The sequence below is a fragment of the Stegostoma tigrinum genome, chromosome 9, assembly GCF_030684315.1.
Source record: "Stegostoma tigrinum isolate sSteTig4 chromosome 9, sSteTig4.hap1, whole genome shotgun sequence".
Lineage (NCBI taxonomy): Eukaryota > Metazoa > Chordata > Chondrichthyes > Orectolobiformes > Stegostomatidae > Stegostoma > Stegostoma tigrinum.
The window spans coordinates 1,012,438-1,027,595 of record NC_081362.1 but is presented as its reverse complement, the minus strand read 5'-3'; the positions used below and the strand labels follow the sequence as shown (position 1 = coordinate 1,027,595).

The 15,158-nt window shown below is 40.2% G+C and overlaps 1 protein-coding gene across 6 annotated transcripts in view; it reads right to left on the bottom strand.

Annotated features, from left to right (window-relative positions):
* The window catches only part of zgc:66455 (uncharacterized protein LOC393502 homolog), a 46,170-nt gene that overhangs the window by 19,639 nt on the left and 11,373 nt on the right, over nucleotides 1–15,158 (bottom strand). For 3 of the 6 annotated variants that reach the window (XM_048536435.2, XM_048536434.2, XM_048536436.1), the window contains 5 exons: nucleotides 13,725–13,769; nucleotides 12,588–12,688; nucleotides 12,446–12,510; nucleotides 8,296–8,456; nucleotides 7,987–8,139 (listed from right to left, as the gene is read on the bottom strand). In XM_048536435.2, coding sequence (XP_048392392.2) covers nucleotides 7,987–8,139; nucleotides 8,296–8,456; nucleotides 12,446–12,510; nucleotides 12,588–12,688; nucleotides 13,725–13,769 — 525 coding nt within the window. The remainder of the gene's footprint in view (nucleotides 1–7,986; nucleotides 8,140–8,295; nucleotides 8,457–12,445; nucleotides 12,511–12,587; nucleotides 12,689–13,724; nucleotides 13,770–15,158) is intronic. The other 3 variants (XM_048536438.2, XM_048536437.2, XM_059648814.1) reach the window with 1 other exon arrangement.

Here is a 15,158-nt window from a genome sequence, read left to right as displayed (position 1 = left end):
GAACAGCCTCCAGTGTAAAGTGAGCATTTCCTTATTGCTTGGGCTTTAAAAAAAAAGTGTTTAACACTGGGTTAAAAAAAATCCAAAAATCTGCTGCTGCAGAACCCAGATAAAAATTATGCCAGTGGCTAATTTGACTTTCAAAAAAAATAGGTAGTGCTCAAGGTTGAGATAAGCTTGTCTTTATATATCATACAAAAAAAGGTACTTCACATAAAAATGCAAATCAGACAAATAATTGCTAAGCCAAAAATAGTTTACCAAAATGGTTTGGTGACAGAAGAAACTCACAGGACAATATACAAGTGAATTATTTAATTGGTTGATGAAATATTCCACAGATAATGCAAACCATTGCTGGTTTAAAAACAAAAAAAAACTTGATTGGCCTATTATTTCAGAAATAAGCAGAGGTGCACAAACCAAAAGCCCTCTCTCAACTGCCCCCATAAAAGACACAAACAGATAATAGAACCAAACTCACATCTGCTGATGCTTACCTTATCCTCCCATCGCTTGCCCCAAAGTTTAGCTTGAAAGCCTGACATCCTAATTATCTAGACAGGTGGTTTCATTTCCTCACTATCGTTAGCTGGCAATGAGTTTCTCTTCAATTTCTTCTTGGAGATTTAAGGATTTGCAATTGAGCATTCACTGAAATAGTAGCTGCAGCATCATTCTGCTGCAGAACTGAAATGAAATGATCAGCTCAGTCCAAACAATTGAACAGGAGAGTCAAGTTCCAGAGACATAAAAGGGAGGCAATTGAGTGAGAGACACCAAGTAAACCTGAAGTCAAATGAGAGGGAAAACTCTCATGACTGGAGTGATACCTTAGACAAGAAAACTCAAAAAAACAGATAATGGGAACTGCAGATGCTGGAGAATCCAAGATAACCAAGTGTGGAGCTGGATGAACACAGCAGGCCAAGCAGCATCTCAGGAGCACAAAAACTGACGTTTCGGGCCTAGATCCTTCATCAGAGAGGGGCATGGGGAGAGGGAACTGGAATAAATAGGGAGAGAGGGGGAGGCGGATCGAAGGTGGTTAGAAGAGAAGATAGGTGGAGAGGATAAGAGAGAGTTGCAGTGGAGACAGATCCCCTGAGCTTTGTCTGGAGGGAGGAGGGTAACTTCTTCAGGTTAGGCATTCGTGGAAGAGGCTTTGCAGTGAAGTTAAAATTGTATCAGAGATAATGGGCTGCAGATGCTGGGAGAATCCAAGATAACTCTGAAGGGTCTAGGCCTGAAGTGTCAGCTTTTTTGTGCTCTTAAGATGCTGCTTGGCCTTCTGTGTTCATCCAGCTCCACACTTGGTTATCTAACAAACAAAAGGTACCTTGTGGTGGTTGTAGGTGAAGTCATCTCAAAACACTAGTACATCCTACAGAAATCCTCAGTGACATCTTGGGTCCGTTTTCTTCAGCTGCTTCAATAACTTGCTGAACATACAGGTCAGGAGCAGGGAGATTCACTGTATGGTCAGCACCATTCATAATGGAACGTGCCTGTGGCCACATGTAACAGAACCTAGGGCAACATTTAGCTACAGCAAGGTCGTATCTAACTACAAAAGGCAATGACTACCTTCAACTAAAGTCTAACTAGATCAGAGGCTAAAAATTCTGCAGGGGATTAACACCTCCTGACACCAATGCAAATTTGATAAAAGGGGAGTTAGAAATGTGATGAATAGTCTGGCTGAGTACAGCCCATGTAAGAAACACTACACCATCCAGGCCAAAGCAGCCCACTTGATTTGCATTCCACGTAACCACTAACACTTTGACATTCACTCCTTCATCACTAGTGCCCAGTAACAAGTATACCTCTTCCCACTTGGATAGCACCTTGTAAACCTCCATTCTTACATCTCTTAAGAAAAGGTTGCAGATACATGGAAACAAATGCCTGCAAAGTTACACACCATTGTGTCTTGGAATCATATCACCACAACAATATTGACCCTGGGTTAAAACTCTTGAACATCCTCCCCAACACAACTATAGAAGTCCCTGCACTCTGAATGCAGCAGATCACCATCACCTTTCAGGCAACTAGATACAAGTTTAAATACTGGTCTTACCTCTGCCACCCATACAGAAGGATTTGAAATCCAATGCTATTGGAGCAGAGCAATTGCTGAACAGTGTTATTGGACGAGAGAAATGGTAAAAGGTAGTGAGTGATGAACTTTGTCAGGGTCAATGCAAACTAATTATTGAATCAAATCAGGACAGAAAGTACATCAGTGAGAGCAAAAGAAAATTTGCCCCCACAATAATCCTGACATTTTAAAAAGGCAAAAATGTTTAGAAAAGGGACAGAATCAGGTGCAGCACATGATACAGATTGTGCTGTTGAGGATCAAAGGGGGGGGAAATGTTCAAAGACAACAGCAATTCCCAAGTTACTGCTGCAATTTTTTTTGGTGGGGGGGGGGGGGTTGCGGTTTGGGGTGTGTGGTGAAAAAGCATAGTATGCCTTTAGGGGAGCAACACTTCAAAAAACAGATTGAACACAAGCTGCACAGACCCAAAAATCAGACTTATTCATAGTTGAATAATGGCTTGGTCACAGGATTTATATTGGGCCAAGGAAAATTGACAAAAAAGGCAATATAATTTACTTAAATGTAAAGCAAAGTGACTAAATTTAATCTTTGACTTAAAGTGCAGCTAGCTCAACTGGGATAGTGCAGTATAATAAAACGTGAGGCTGGATGAACACAGCAGGCCCAGCAGCATCTCAGGAGCACAAAAGCTGACGTTTCGGGCCTAGACCCTTCAGAGAGGGGGATGGGGAGAGGGTTCTGGAATAAATAGGGAGAGAGGGGGAGGTGGACCAAAGATGGAGAGAAAAGAAGATAGGTGGAGAGAGTATAGGTGTGGAGGTAGGGAGGGGATAGGTCAGTCCAGGGAAGACGGACAGGTCAAGGAGGTGGGATGAGGTTAGTAGGTAGGTGGGGGTGTGGCTTGGGGTGGGAGGAAGGGATGGGTGAGAGGAAGAACAGGTTAGGGAAGCAGTGCAGTCATGTGTTAGGTGATTAATGACATGCAAATGTCTCCAGTGCCATTTGAAACGCTGACATGAGGCTTTCAAAACAAATACAAAAATGCATTCACACAACTGAATATTTCTTTTATATAAAAAAAAGAGGGGGGCAAGTTTCAATACAACAGTTTGTTTTATGGCATTTTTGACCTCAATGTCAAAAGCAATTTTGAAGCGGTTTACAGAGATAATGGGAACTGCAGATGCTGGAGATTCCAAGATGATAAAATGTGAGGCTGGATGAACACAGCAGGCCAAGCAGCATCTCAGGAGCACAAAAGCTGACGTTTCGGGCCTAGACCTAGCTCTCTGATGAAGGGTCTAGGCCCGAAACGTCAGCTTTTGTGCTCCTGAGATGCTGCTTGGCCTGCTGTGTTCATCCAGCCTCACATTTTATCATCTTGAAGCGGTTTACATTCAGTTATAGTGGTATAAAAACTCTGCAGCCCAACATGCAAGAGACCAGAAACCTTTGAGAACTGAAGGATAAAGAGTGGTTATGAAGCCAGGAACACTTCTTCAGACACTGAATTTTATTTCCAAAAAAAGATTTCAGTTCATTGTTAGATGTCAGCTTCTGATCCCTCAGGCTACATAATCTTAAACCAATAATGTAAACTAGGTAAGAGATCAAAATAATCTCCATTTTTAATCCAATATGGATTGCAGAAGTACAATTTAGAAATTGGACCCCAACCCATGTGAAGCAAACTATGGTTAAAAGTCAGCCTGATCTACAGTTTTTAAATTAATAAAGTGCAGCACTTTGTAATGTCTGATACAAGTGACTATAACACAAACATGTCGAACTGTTACAGAGATAGTAGGAACTGCAGGTGCTGCAGAATCTGAGATAACAAGGTGTAGAGCTGGATGAACACAGCAGGCCAAGCAGCATCAGGGGAGTAGAAAAGCTGACGTTTCTTTTCTCGACCTTTCTTCAAAAAGGAAAAAAAAAGGGGTCTAGACCCAAAACATCAGCTTTCCTGCTCGGCCTGCTGTGTTCATCCAGCTCGATACCCTGTTATCTCAATGTATAACTGATTTTTGAGAGAAGGTGAATGATTACCAGAATTTCAGAGACGAACATTAGTCATTAACAGTATGTGGAGTATTTTAGTTGTCAAAGTAAAAGGCAAGACTCATGCTCAATAGAAGTTTAGATATTAAGCCTCCTCATTAAAATAAAAATTTAGCAAAATAAAGATATTCCCTGTGAGGAATTGTGCGAGTGATATAAAACAGGAATTTCAGAGAGAATAGTTATGATTGAATTCAATTAGAGAGAGTGTTCTAGTTCAGATTTAAATTCAAAAAAAATGAAAACATACAAATATTTTGAAGGAGCCATTTATTTTCATATTCATAAAATGCATTTTAAATGAATATGTGGGGGAAAAGAGTTTGTTAGAAGGGCTGTCAAACAAAATTCAGGAAAACCAAAACAAGACAAAACTGCAGCCAAGACCCAAATGAAGTGGATAGTTCCACATTAAAAACAAACTGGATAAAATTTCATGCATTTAGAGACAAATATCCTAATAATAGAAGCAGCCAAAAGGCCACAAATATTCAAAACACGAAATAAAGCTTGTAAATCCTCAATTTTTAGATGATTCATCAAGAAGTTTACATTCACAGATTTCTATGAACATGGACTAATACCCACCAGTGAAAGAATGTGGTTTTTAAATAGCTTATGACCAAAACATTACATATTAGAACAGCTGAATTAATGCTCTCTAGATTTATCTACACTCTTCATAATGAAAACCTTGCAGCTCAATCATCTGCAGGGTTTGCAAACCCTGCAGATGAGCAACACCCACAATTTATATCCCAAATTCCCTTAGTTATTCTCATCTTTAACCAAATTAGCATAGATATTTAAATCAGATCTGAAAAATACACTGATAAAAAGTTAGAGAATCCTGATTTAAAGAGCCCATCTTGGGGATATTAGATTTAAATTACTTCCAATCTGCAGTCCTTTCTACTGAAGCATTAACAGATTATGCAGATTGCTGCCAAATATAGTGTAAGAAAGAATGCCAATTATAAATTGGCATTGTCATAGCAGAACCTCAGCTTTTGCAAAGAAAGTCAAAACACTGGATGTCTCAAGTTAGAAAAGAAAAGCAATTATCCAATTACTTTCCAATCCTAAAACTATTTTCTTTTAAAGATGAAGTCACAGTTAATTTTTTTTGCACTGTGTCAAACTCAGGTGATTAAGTTACTGTCCAACCATATCTTCAAGTGACTCCAGAAGTTAAAATTTTGCTTACACAAGCTGTAAAGCCTAATGATCCTTTCCTCCTTATTTCTTCTGGAAGTAGTGAAGGTTGATATCTTGCCATGAACTAACTGAATTTTCATTACGAGCAGAGACTCTCTTTCGTGTTTTACTCATCATAGAGAGGAGAGTTACGATTATTGTCAGGATCAAAACTACACAGAGGATTATAGCAAATAGAATTTCTTCAAAACCGAGGGAAAGCTTCATGTCAGGCTCTGAAAGGAGAAAAACATCTACATGATTCTCTGGGAACTTTTTTGTTTGAACGAGTGCATTAAAATGAAACCACACAAGTGTTACTTCCAATAACCTCCCATTTCAAAAGTGGGTAAAAGTTTTTCCTGAAGGTTTACATGTTCTGTATTTTGAAGTTTAGTTGACACATGTACCATTTAAGCAGTGGCTAAGGACTGTTTTCACTGATGATACTATTTGTATGAAAGAATAATTGAGACAATGTGATATTCTGAAGAATGGGCTACAGCATAGAAAGAATAGTACTGTATTTCCCCCGGAGATAAGTCTAGGGAATTGATAATGGAAAGCAAAGAAATGGCAGAGGCTTTGAACAGGTATCGTATGGCAATCTTCACAGCAGTAAACTTCCCAAAGATAAAAATTGAAATAAAAAAGGAGGTTAGAAGGAATCTTAAAACAAGGAAGAGCACTAGCAGCATACTATTTAAATTAAAAAAGTGTAATTGCCGGATTGGATGGCATGGAGGGATCTGGGTAACCTGCTACCTGAAAAAAAAAGTCTGTAATCATTTGCCGTGCCTGCACACCAAGACCAACATAGGAGGTTATTGTTTACTGCAGGGACAATAGAATTTAAGTACGATTTTGCTACAGCAGTACTAAAGTATTGTGGAGACCACATCTGAAGTACAGAGCACAGTTTTGATCTGCTTAAATATTGCATTAGAAGCAGATCATAAAAACTTCATCCAACTCATTCCTGGGATCAAAGGTTGTACAGATTGGACCCTCACTCATTGGAGTAAAAAGAAAGCTCGTGATCTTATTGAGTCAGGATCTTGAAGCAACTTCATTGGGTTGATACTTGGAAATCTAACTTTTTCCTAAAAATAGAAACTAAGATATTAGTCTGATACTAAGTGTTCCTTTAGGGAGGAAAAGAGGGAGGGGAACTTTGAGTTAGGACTCTTTCTCCAATGTCTGAAGAAGGGTTTTTTTTAAATTTTGAGACCAGATTACATTGATTTGGTAGTCAAGCAAAAAGAAAGATTATGGGATACAAAGGAAAAGGAAAGGAATGGAGCTGAACCATTCTCTTATCAAGAAGGGGGAAAAAAAAAACAGACTTGTAAAAAGGAACCAGGAGATCCTACTCCAGAAGTCCAATTTTTAACAGCTTCAGACCAATGTTCAGAGCATGGCACCAAGATTCACAGATCAAATAAAACCAGAATTAAACAAAAAAGTCTTAATCAAAATTATTTCACATCCACTAAAACTTTGTAGATCTGCTGTTCTCAACCTTCAAGTTTTTAAAAACCCAAATCAAAATGCACAACAGTAATTTTACAAGAATGATTTGTTGCTCAATTAAAAAAAGACACCAGCAGGAACTTTCATTGATATTTGACACAGAAGAGTTCTGTTTTGCAGGCAGGGACAAGATTTAAACTTCACCTTCAAATTTGACAAACAGACAACTTGCACAAGAATCAAACTAGAGACTTTTTAGTATTAATGGAAGCTGTTCAGAGGAGGTTCATTAAATTGATTCCAGATGGTGAGGGGTGAGAGTTATGAGAGATTGAGTAGTTTAGACCAATAATCTCTGGGTTAATAATTAAAAGGAGAAGATTAATTGAGGTATATAAAGATGCTGCAAAAAGGGGATTGACAAAGTAGAAGAGAGTTTTTTTTTCCCCACATGGGGAAACATCCTGTCACTTTTTTTGTGTCCTGTTTTGGGATAGTGATAACAGATTTTAAAATAGATGAAAATAAATTGTTTCTCCTAAAGGGTCATGTATCTGTGGAATTCACCAGTGGCAAATTCCAGAAAATGGATTAAAATTAGAAGCGATCAACAGATTTTCACTTGGTAATACATTGCAGGGTCGTGGTGAGCAGGCAGGAAAGGAGTGGAGGTAGAGATGAAATCAGCCACAATTATAATCCAATAGCACAGTAGGAAGAAAGGGCTGAATTTCCTGCCCTTGTTCCTTTGTCTCATCTTAAGTAGTAGGGTCAAGCAACACTGTTGCAGGAAAAACATTTTACAAATAAAGAAATCTGAAAAATCCAATCTGCTGATTTCCAATATTCATCCATCAGGGTTCATTCAGAAATCTTATCACCTTTACATACATAGCTTAACAGTTGACAAGTCTGTTTAAAAGCAAATAAAAAAACACAGAAGGATGAGACAATATAGGGGAAGATAATTCAACATGTTAAATTTACAAGATTAAATACCATAGGAATTTGGAATAATACATTGAGATTCATAAGGAATTCTGAGAACTGATTCAAATTAACAGACAATTGGGAAAAAAAGCCACTGAACTGTTAGTTGTACTAAAAGCAGGAATATTTTGCTAGCATTTATACTAGATGAGACAGCTGTGAAACCACGACAGTTAAAACAATGTAAATACCTGATTTTTCATTCTTGACACAGTCAATGCCAGAACCATTTAGTGAATGGTCTTCAAATCCCTCTATACATTGACAAGAATAGAAACCAAAGGCATTGAAACAATCAGCTCGAGGATCACACATTGAAAGTCCAGAGGAACATTCATCCACATCTGCAGAATACAAGTTTAATAGTAAGCAGCCGCAAAGCCCAACTCAAAACCAAGAAATCAGGGTCTCACCTTTAAAAGGTCAAACTTGCAGCCAGCATGGTGTCTATACTGTTTTGTTTAACGTTTTCTTAAACAAGTTCTTCAAGCATGAGTTACCTTCAACTGATTTGAAAAACAGTGTGGCTTTTCCATGTCGGAGATTAGCTACACGCCTAGCCTTCAGTTGGTTTAGGCGAGTTTCCAGTTGACCACGGATGTCCTGTCCGCCAGGATTGAAATACAGCCAATAGGTCAAGAACAGAACTGCAGCATCGATTCTGAGGTTGAAGAGATAAAGAATGAAATTACGGTGATACTTAAGTGAAAGTTAGGAGTCTCTGGATTAGTCCATATTTAAAGGTTAAAAGTGTATCAGTGATAATGGGAACTGCAGATGCTGGATGAACACAGCAGGCCAAGCAGCATCTCAGGAGCACAAAAGCCGACGTTTCGGGCCTAGACCCTTCATCAGAGGAGAGGGGGGGGGGGGGAGGAGAGAGAGAGAGAGAGAGAGAGTATAGGTGGGGCGGTAGGGAGGGGATAGGTCAGTCCAGGGAAGATGGACAGGCAAAGGAGGTGGGATGAAGTTAGTAGGTAGGCGATGGAGGTGTGGCTTGGGGTGGGAGGAAGGGATGGGTGAGAGGAAGAACAGGTTAGGGAGGCAGAGGCAGGCTGGGCTGGTTTTGGGATGCAGTGGGTGGAGGGGAAGAGCTGGGCTGGTTGTGTGGTGCAGGGGGAACGAGCTGGGCTGGTTTTGGGATGCGGTGGGGGAAGGGGAGATTTTGAACCTGGTGAAGTCCACATTGATACCATTGGGCTGCAGGGTTCCCAGGCGGAATATGAGTTGCTGTTCCTGCAACCTTCGGGTGGCATCATTGTGGCACTGCAGGAGGCCCATGATGGACATGTCATCAAGAGAATGGGAGGGGGAGTGGAAATGGTTAGCGACTGGGAGGTGCAGTTGTTTATTGCGAACCAAGCGGAGGTGTTTTTCACAAAATTTCCAATGGAGAAAACATGCAAATCCACATCCCAAAACAACTCCCAGAACATAAGACCAACCACAGAGCTATTGGATTGACAAGCACCCAAACGGTTTACTCGGTACAACTTCCTCTGGGCCTGTGTACAGTTTCCAGACCCACACTAACTGTTAACCAGCCTTACAAGCACTCGGCTGAATAATGTTGCAAGAACATTGCAGTGGTTCAGAAAGGGGGAATGAAAGACTTGCCATAGTACCTTTCACAGCCTCAGGTTATCCCAAAACATTTTGTCGTCAGTTAAGTGTTTTTCAAGTGTAGTTACTGTTATAATGTAGAAAACACAGCAGCTAATATGTACAGAGCAGATTGCAATAAGTGGTTGTAGAACACAAGGTCCAGGATCAGAAGAAGTAGGCAATTCAATCTAAAGCCTGGTCCATCATCATGAGACAGACTTACGGCTGTCATCTCAGCCTCAATCCCACTTTCCCGCCTGCCCTCCACAACCTTTTAATCCATTACCGATTTTAAAAAACCCTGAACAGACATGAGGAGATAAACAATACCCCAGCATCTGCTGCACTCCAATAGTCAACACTAGAGAGATTCACAACCTTTGAAGGGAGGCATTTGTCATGCAAGTACCTGCCATCCCTTAACCTAAGGTAAGGCCTCTCAGTCTAGGTTGTCTAATGCAGGGAAACATTTGCTCTGTGTCTGTTTTGTCAATCCTTTTTGACAAGTGTGTACCTCCATATTAGATCTTTTCTCTTTAGAAAGAGCACAAGAGAGTCCAGGCCTAAAATACACTCTTCATAGCACAAGCCCCTTGTCTCAAATCTATCTAGTGGACCTCCAAACCAATGGCTTCCCTCCTTAAGCAAGGGAGGCCAAAAAAAACTGTACACAGTCTCACTCATGCCTTGTGCAATTGCAACGCTAGCTGCAGTCTATTCTTCATGGAATAATTATCAAAAATTCCATTTGCCATATTACCTGCTGTACCTGTGCACCAGTTTTCTGTGACTCATGCAAGGACACTCAGGTTCTTCTGCACTGAAACAACTAGAGGTCTTTCAAAGTTAGGTAATAAAAGAGTCACTTTTGGCCAAAAAAGTAGATAACCTCAATTATCCACATTAAACTCCATCTGAAGGATTTTGGCCCATTTACCAAATCCATCAGGATCATTTTGTAAACTTCATTGCAACTTTTCCCCCACATTTTTAGGTGTCATCTAAAAGTACTCTCACCAAACTTGTAAAGTTCCCACATCCAAGGTCATTAGTATACAAGATAGTAAATAGTTAGGATTCAGTCCTCTAGTCCTGTTATGGCCCTACCAGTTGCAACTCGCAAAATAGAAACAGACCATTTGTTGCAATATATGACGCAGACATTGGATTGACAGGCCAAGGGCTGGAAAAGGGAAATAATACAACAGATGCTCGATTACTAGTGTGGACACTAGTCCTACTTAGAGAGCGAGCAAGTGTGCGAGAGTGACTTTGCAACATGTTGGACCAGTAGGATGAACAAGCCACCCACTTTTGGGCAGACCAAAAGGCACATTGTCACTACCAGCACCAGAGACCAGGACTAAAAACTGATGCATTGACTCAATAGATGCAAAGCAGGTGATTCAATAAAACAAGAAAAAAACCAACATTGAAAAATTGTGGATGCACCCTCAGCCCCTGGGACAAGGGACATAACACTCTGCCACCAGCCTATCAATTGCTCTCACTCTGAGGTGGTGACCCATTCCAGAGTTCCTTGGAATAATTCACATGGACTGGTTGAGCCAGAGACTTCATCTGGCCTGACCCCACCAAGTCAGTGACACGTTTCCTGCCATTATCATAGCCTGCAAGTGCTGATGACCAGTCTGGTGTAGCACTGTGATACCACCACCCAGGGTCTTTCTCAAGCAACTCTAGTGGAAGAGGTCTAACTTGCATCTTGTTGGTACAGATGGTAGTAAGTACTATGTACTACATAGACATGTAAGTTGTTAGCTTCACGGTCACACTGATCATGCTGCTTTGTCAATTATGTGACTATTAATTCTTACACCACACTCTCTGGAGATGTTACTTTTTACCTCAGAAGTGGTTGACCTCTGATGTTCTATTGCTTAAAAATGAGAGTGTGATGGGGAAAAATGGGAGGGACTTTGCTACCATACACATTCATTGAATGTCTCCTAGATCAACCTTGGTGCTATGAAACAGGTTGTCATGTCTCCACACATGAGGCGTCTGGTTAAAAGCGTAAGATTATCTGCAAGATCCAGGTGTGTTAATGGTGTAGCCATCTCAAGATCACTCATCATTCTCTCCGTGAGGAGAATGAATCAATGGTGTGCGCACACTGATCTTAAAACGCAAGACTTGAAGATATAGTGCAAAACTGAAGTTATAGTACATTGCTCCATATCCCACCAGGCACCAAAATGACTGCCAAGCAACACTATTGAAAGCCTTCTTGAAATATGCAGTTAATCCTGTGGCTTCTGATCCTTTAGGCCCTGCTGTTTCTGATAATGAAGATGTGCTCCCAGGATGATCTGCCAGCCCAGAAACCTGCTTGTTATAGTCATAGAACCATACAGCACAGAAACAGGCCCTTCAGCCCAACTCCATGCTAAATAGGTTTCATAAGCTGAATCAGTCCCTTTTGCCTGCATTTCACCCTCAGCATGAAAATGTTGCCCCTCAGGTCCCTTTTAAATCTTTACCCTCTCACATTAAAGGTGCGACCTATAAAGTTGGGCTGTCCTTAGTGGGACAGAGGATCTTGGCTATTCATCTAATTCTTCCCACTTTCACTCTGAAGAGCAGTTTGCTGGAGAACTTGCCCAGCTACTGATAGCAAGGATTTACCAATCCCAATGTCGCACTCACAGGTTCTCTCTTTAGCAGCGGTACAATACTCCTCATCCATCACATCCTAGATTTTGTTCAACAGTTCTTTAAAAAAGATCTGCTCTGTGTTCTTTACATCTTGCAATCATTTTGTTGACTTCTCACCTTGATCTCACGTACATCATGTTCTTTCAGCCTCATAGCTGGTAATTTCTCCCAGGTTGACATTTAACTGCTGAGCTAGTTTAGGATCTCTGGCACAACACCCCTTTGCTTCTTGTCCAGAGCATCAATATAGCCTCGTCTGTTTAACTGCTCAGTGAACACTTTCATTTGTACAGAGCCCTTCACAACCCCAACATGATGCAGTCTCCCGCCTCCTTAAATGCTTTATGGAAGGTATTTGGAATTTACCTCTCAGTACTATGAAGGTGTAATTTCTTAAGTGAAGGAGAAAATGTTGAAAACTTGTGTTTAACCTGGGAGAGAAACAAACAAAAAAAGTAAGAGTCAAGTTTGCAGTGAACCCCTTGGCACAAAACGAATACTAACCCACCAGATTTTCAATCGATCTTGCAACCCTTCTCTCAAATCCTTCAAATTCCTTGAAATTGTCACCTTCAAACTTTACTCCAAAAGTTACTTGGAATAAGTAACCTAAAAAAAATTAAATGTTTAGATATTTGGGAATACAGGTATAAACAGAACAAAAAAACAAACAGTCAGCATGAAAAAACCTAAACTTCTGCCTCACAACCGATTCCTTGTGATTCGCTCAAATTCTATTTCACTAAAGATGGGACCTGTATCTACTTTTTGACACGAGTTGCAGAGGCTTTGCTTGATCAACCCATTACACATACAGAAAATCTGAATGTACCTAGTTACTCACTTACCCTCAAATTTAAACAATTAATTGAGACGCTGCTTAGAGTTGGAGTTTAAATCTTTGTTTAATGATTACAGCCCCAAATTCATTAGTTTGGTTTGGTTTCACAGCTAAAGCCAATCATTAAATCATCTTTAGAACACTTATGGATTCAATTACATCAGCTTCCTGCTCAAGGCCAAAATAAAGTTAAAAACAAATATTTTAAAAAACCACAGGTGATAAGCTGACTACTCCACAGTCATGAGGGAAAGAAAAAGTTATTTCTAAACTATAGTGGAGCTGCCAAACTCTCACAGTAAGAGGAGCAGCACTGCCTGAGGCCAATGCTAGGCATGTCCATCTTCAGTGTTCGTCACCTCCTCTGCTTCATATCTGGTTTACAGAGGTTCTACAGGATCAATGAACACAGATTTCTGCAATGAAATTGGCCCACTGTAAAAGATTTGCCCTAGATTGCGATCAATCCTAGTAGTCCTATAAAAATGGGAGCAAAATCTGGAAATGGAGTTCAGACACGATGGAATTGAAGACAAATGGTCCCAACTGGAAGGAGGGCAGGGATGAGGAAACGGTTTGGATTGAGAAAACCCATGATTTTATACAATTATGGAATGTTTACTCATGTCTAACTGGATTTATGGAATTTGAATTTAAAATTCCCTGCCATTTCAATTCCCAACTTTTACAATCAAAATTCCTAATTTTTAGGAGTCAAATACTTGTACTAAATTCAACATGTTTAATCATCAAATTCTACAAGTTGCCTCTGCACTAAATCTTCAGGATTTTTTAAGAAGTTACCTCCAGGATAAGTTTTGCTTGGATCAGATAATACATGAACGACATCTGAAAAGAAAAAGTAATTTTTGAAGTTTTACAAATCATGAATTGACACTAACTTTAAACAGGTTTGGATGCGAAAGTTACATCAGCAGAAAGAATTATTTTGGTTGGATCTGTCCCAGCAGTATCTTAGATGCAGACTTGTGTTGAATAAAATGTCAAGGCTTTTCAAATAGTTACAAAACAATGTAATTCTAAAAAGGCACCTTCAAACATTTGTATTAAGCAAATTTAAAGAGTGCAAACTAGTGTTTGCACCACACAAGATCAAATCTCACCTTCAAATCATGCAAAAACAATATATGCCTTTCAGCAACTTGATCAAGCTTTGTAGCAAGTGCTCAGAATTTTTTTAAAAGTGCTTCTTGAAGTTTAGTGTCCACTCCTTCAATTCTTTAATTCAACTACTTATGTCTAAGTTCATTTATGGGACATGGGTATTGTGGATTTTACCTATTTCTAAGATAACAAAAAAGTATAGAGCTAGATGGACACAACAGGCCAAGCAGCATCTCGGGAGCACAAAAGTTGACGTTTCGGGCCTAGATCCTTCATCAGCTATTGTGCTCGAGATGCTGCTGGGCCTGCTGTGTTCATCCAGCTCCACACTTCGTTATCTTGGATGCTCCAGCATCTGCAGTTCCCATTATCACTGATACAATTTACCTAGTTCTAGTTGTCCTTTGAGGTGGTGGTGAGCTGCCTTCTTGAACTGCTGCAGCCTGTGTGCTGTATGAAGACACAATGCTCTTGAAAAGAGGGGATTTCCAGCTTTTTGGCCCAATGACCAAAAGGAACAGCTATATATTTCCAGATCAGGATGGTGAAATGGCTTGGAGGGGAACTTGCAGATCATGTTCCATGTTCCTGCTTTCCTTGTTCTTCTTGATGGATGTGATCATGAATTTGGAAGGCACTAAAGGGTCTCTAGTGAATTTCTGCATTACATCCCATAGAAAGTAGCACCAAGTGTAAGTGGTGGAGGGAGCAGATGTGGTACCAATCGAGCAGGCTGCTTCGTCCGAGACGGTGTCAAGCTTATGCTGTCGGGGCTGTACTCATCCTGGCTTCTGCCTTGTAGATGGTGGACAGGCTTTGGGGAGTCTGGGGCTAAGTTAATTGCTCTTATCTATTTTTGTAGCTTCTGTGTTTGTGTGTTAGTTTTGATTCAGTGGTAACCCATTGTTCATAGAGAGGGGGAAAATTTTGTGTTGGTAAGTCCATAGTCTGTTACTGGAGATGGTGGTTGCCTAATTTGAGGTATCAATGTTGTAATTTTTCAGCCCAAGGTCAGATATCATCCAGATCTTGTTGTATTTGAGCATGGACTACTGCAGCGTCCGAGGAGTTGCAAATGAAGCTGAATATTGGTGCCAGTGAACATCCCCACTT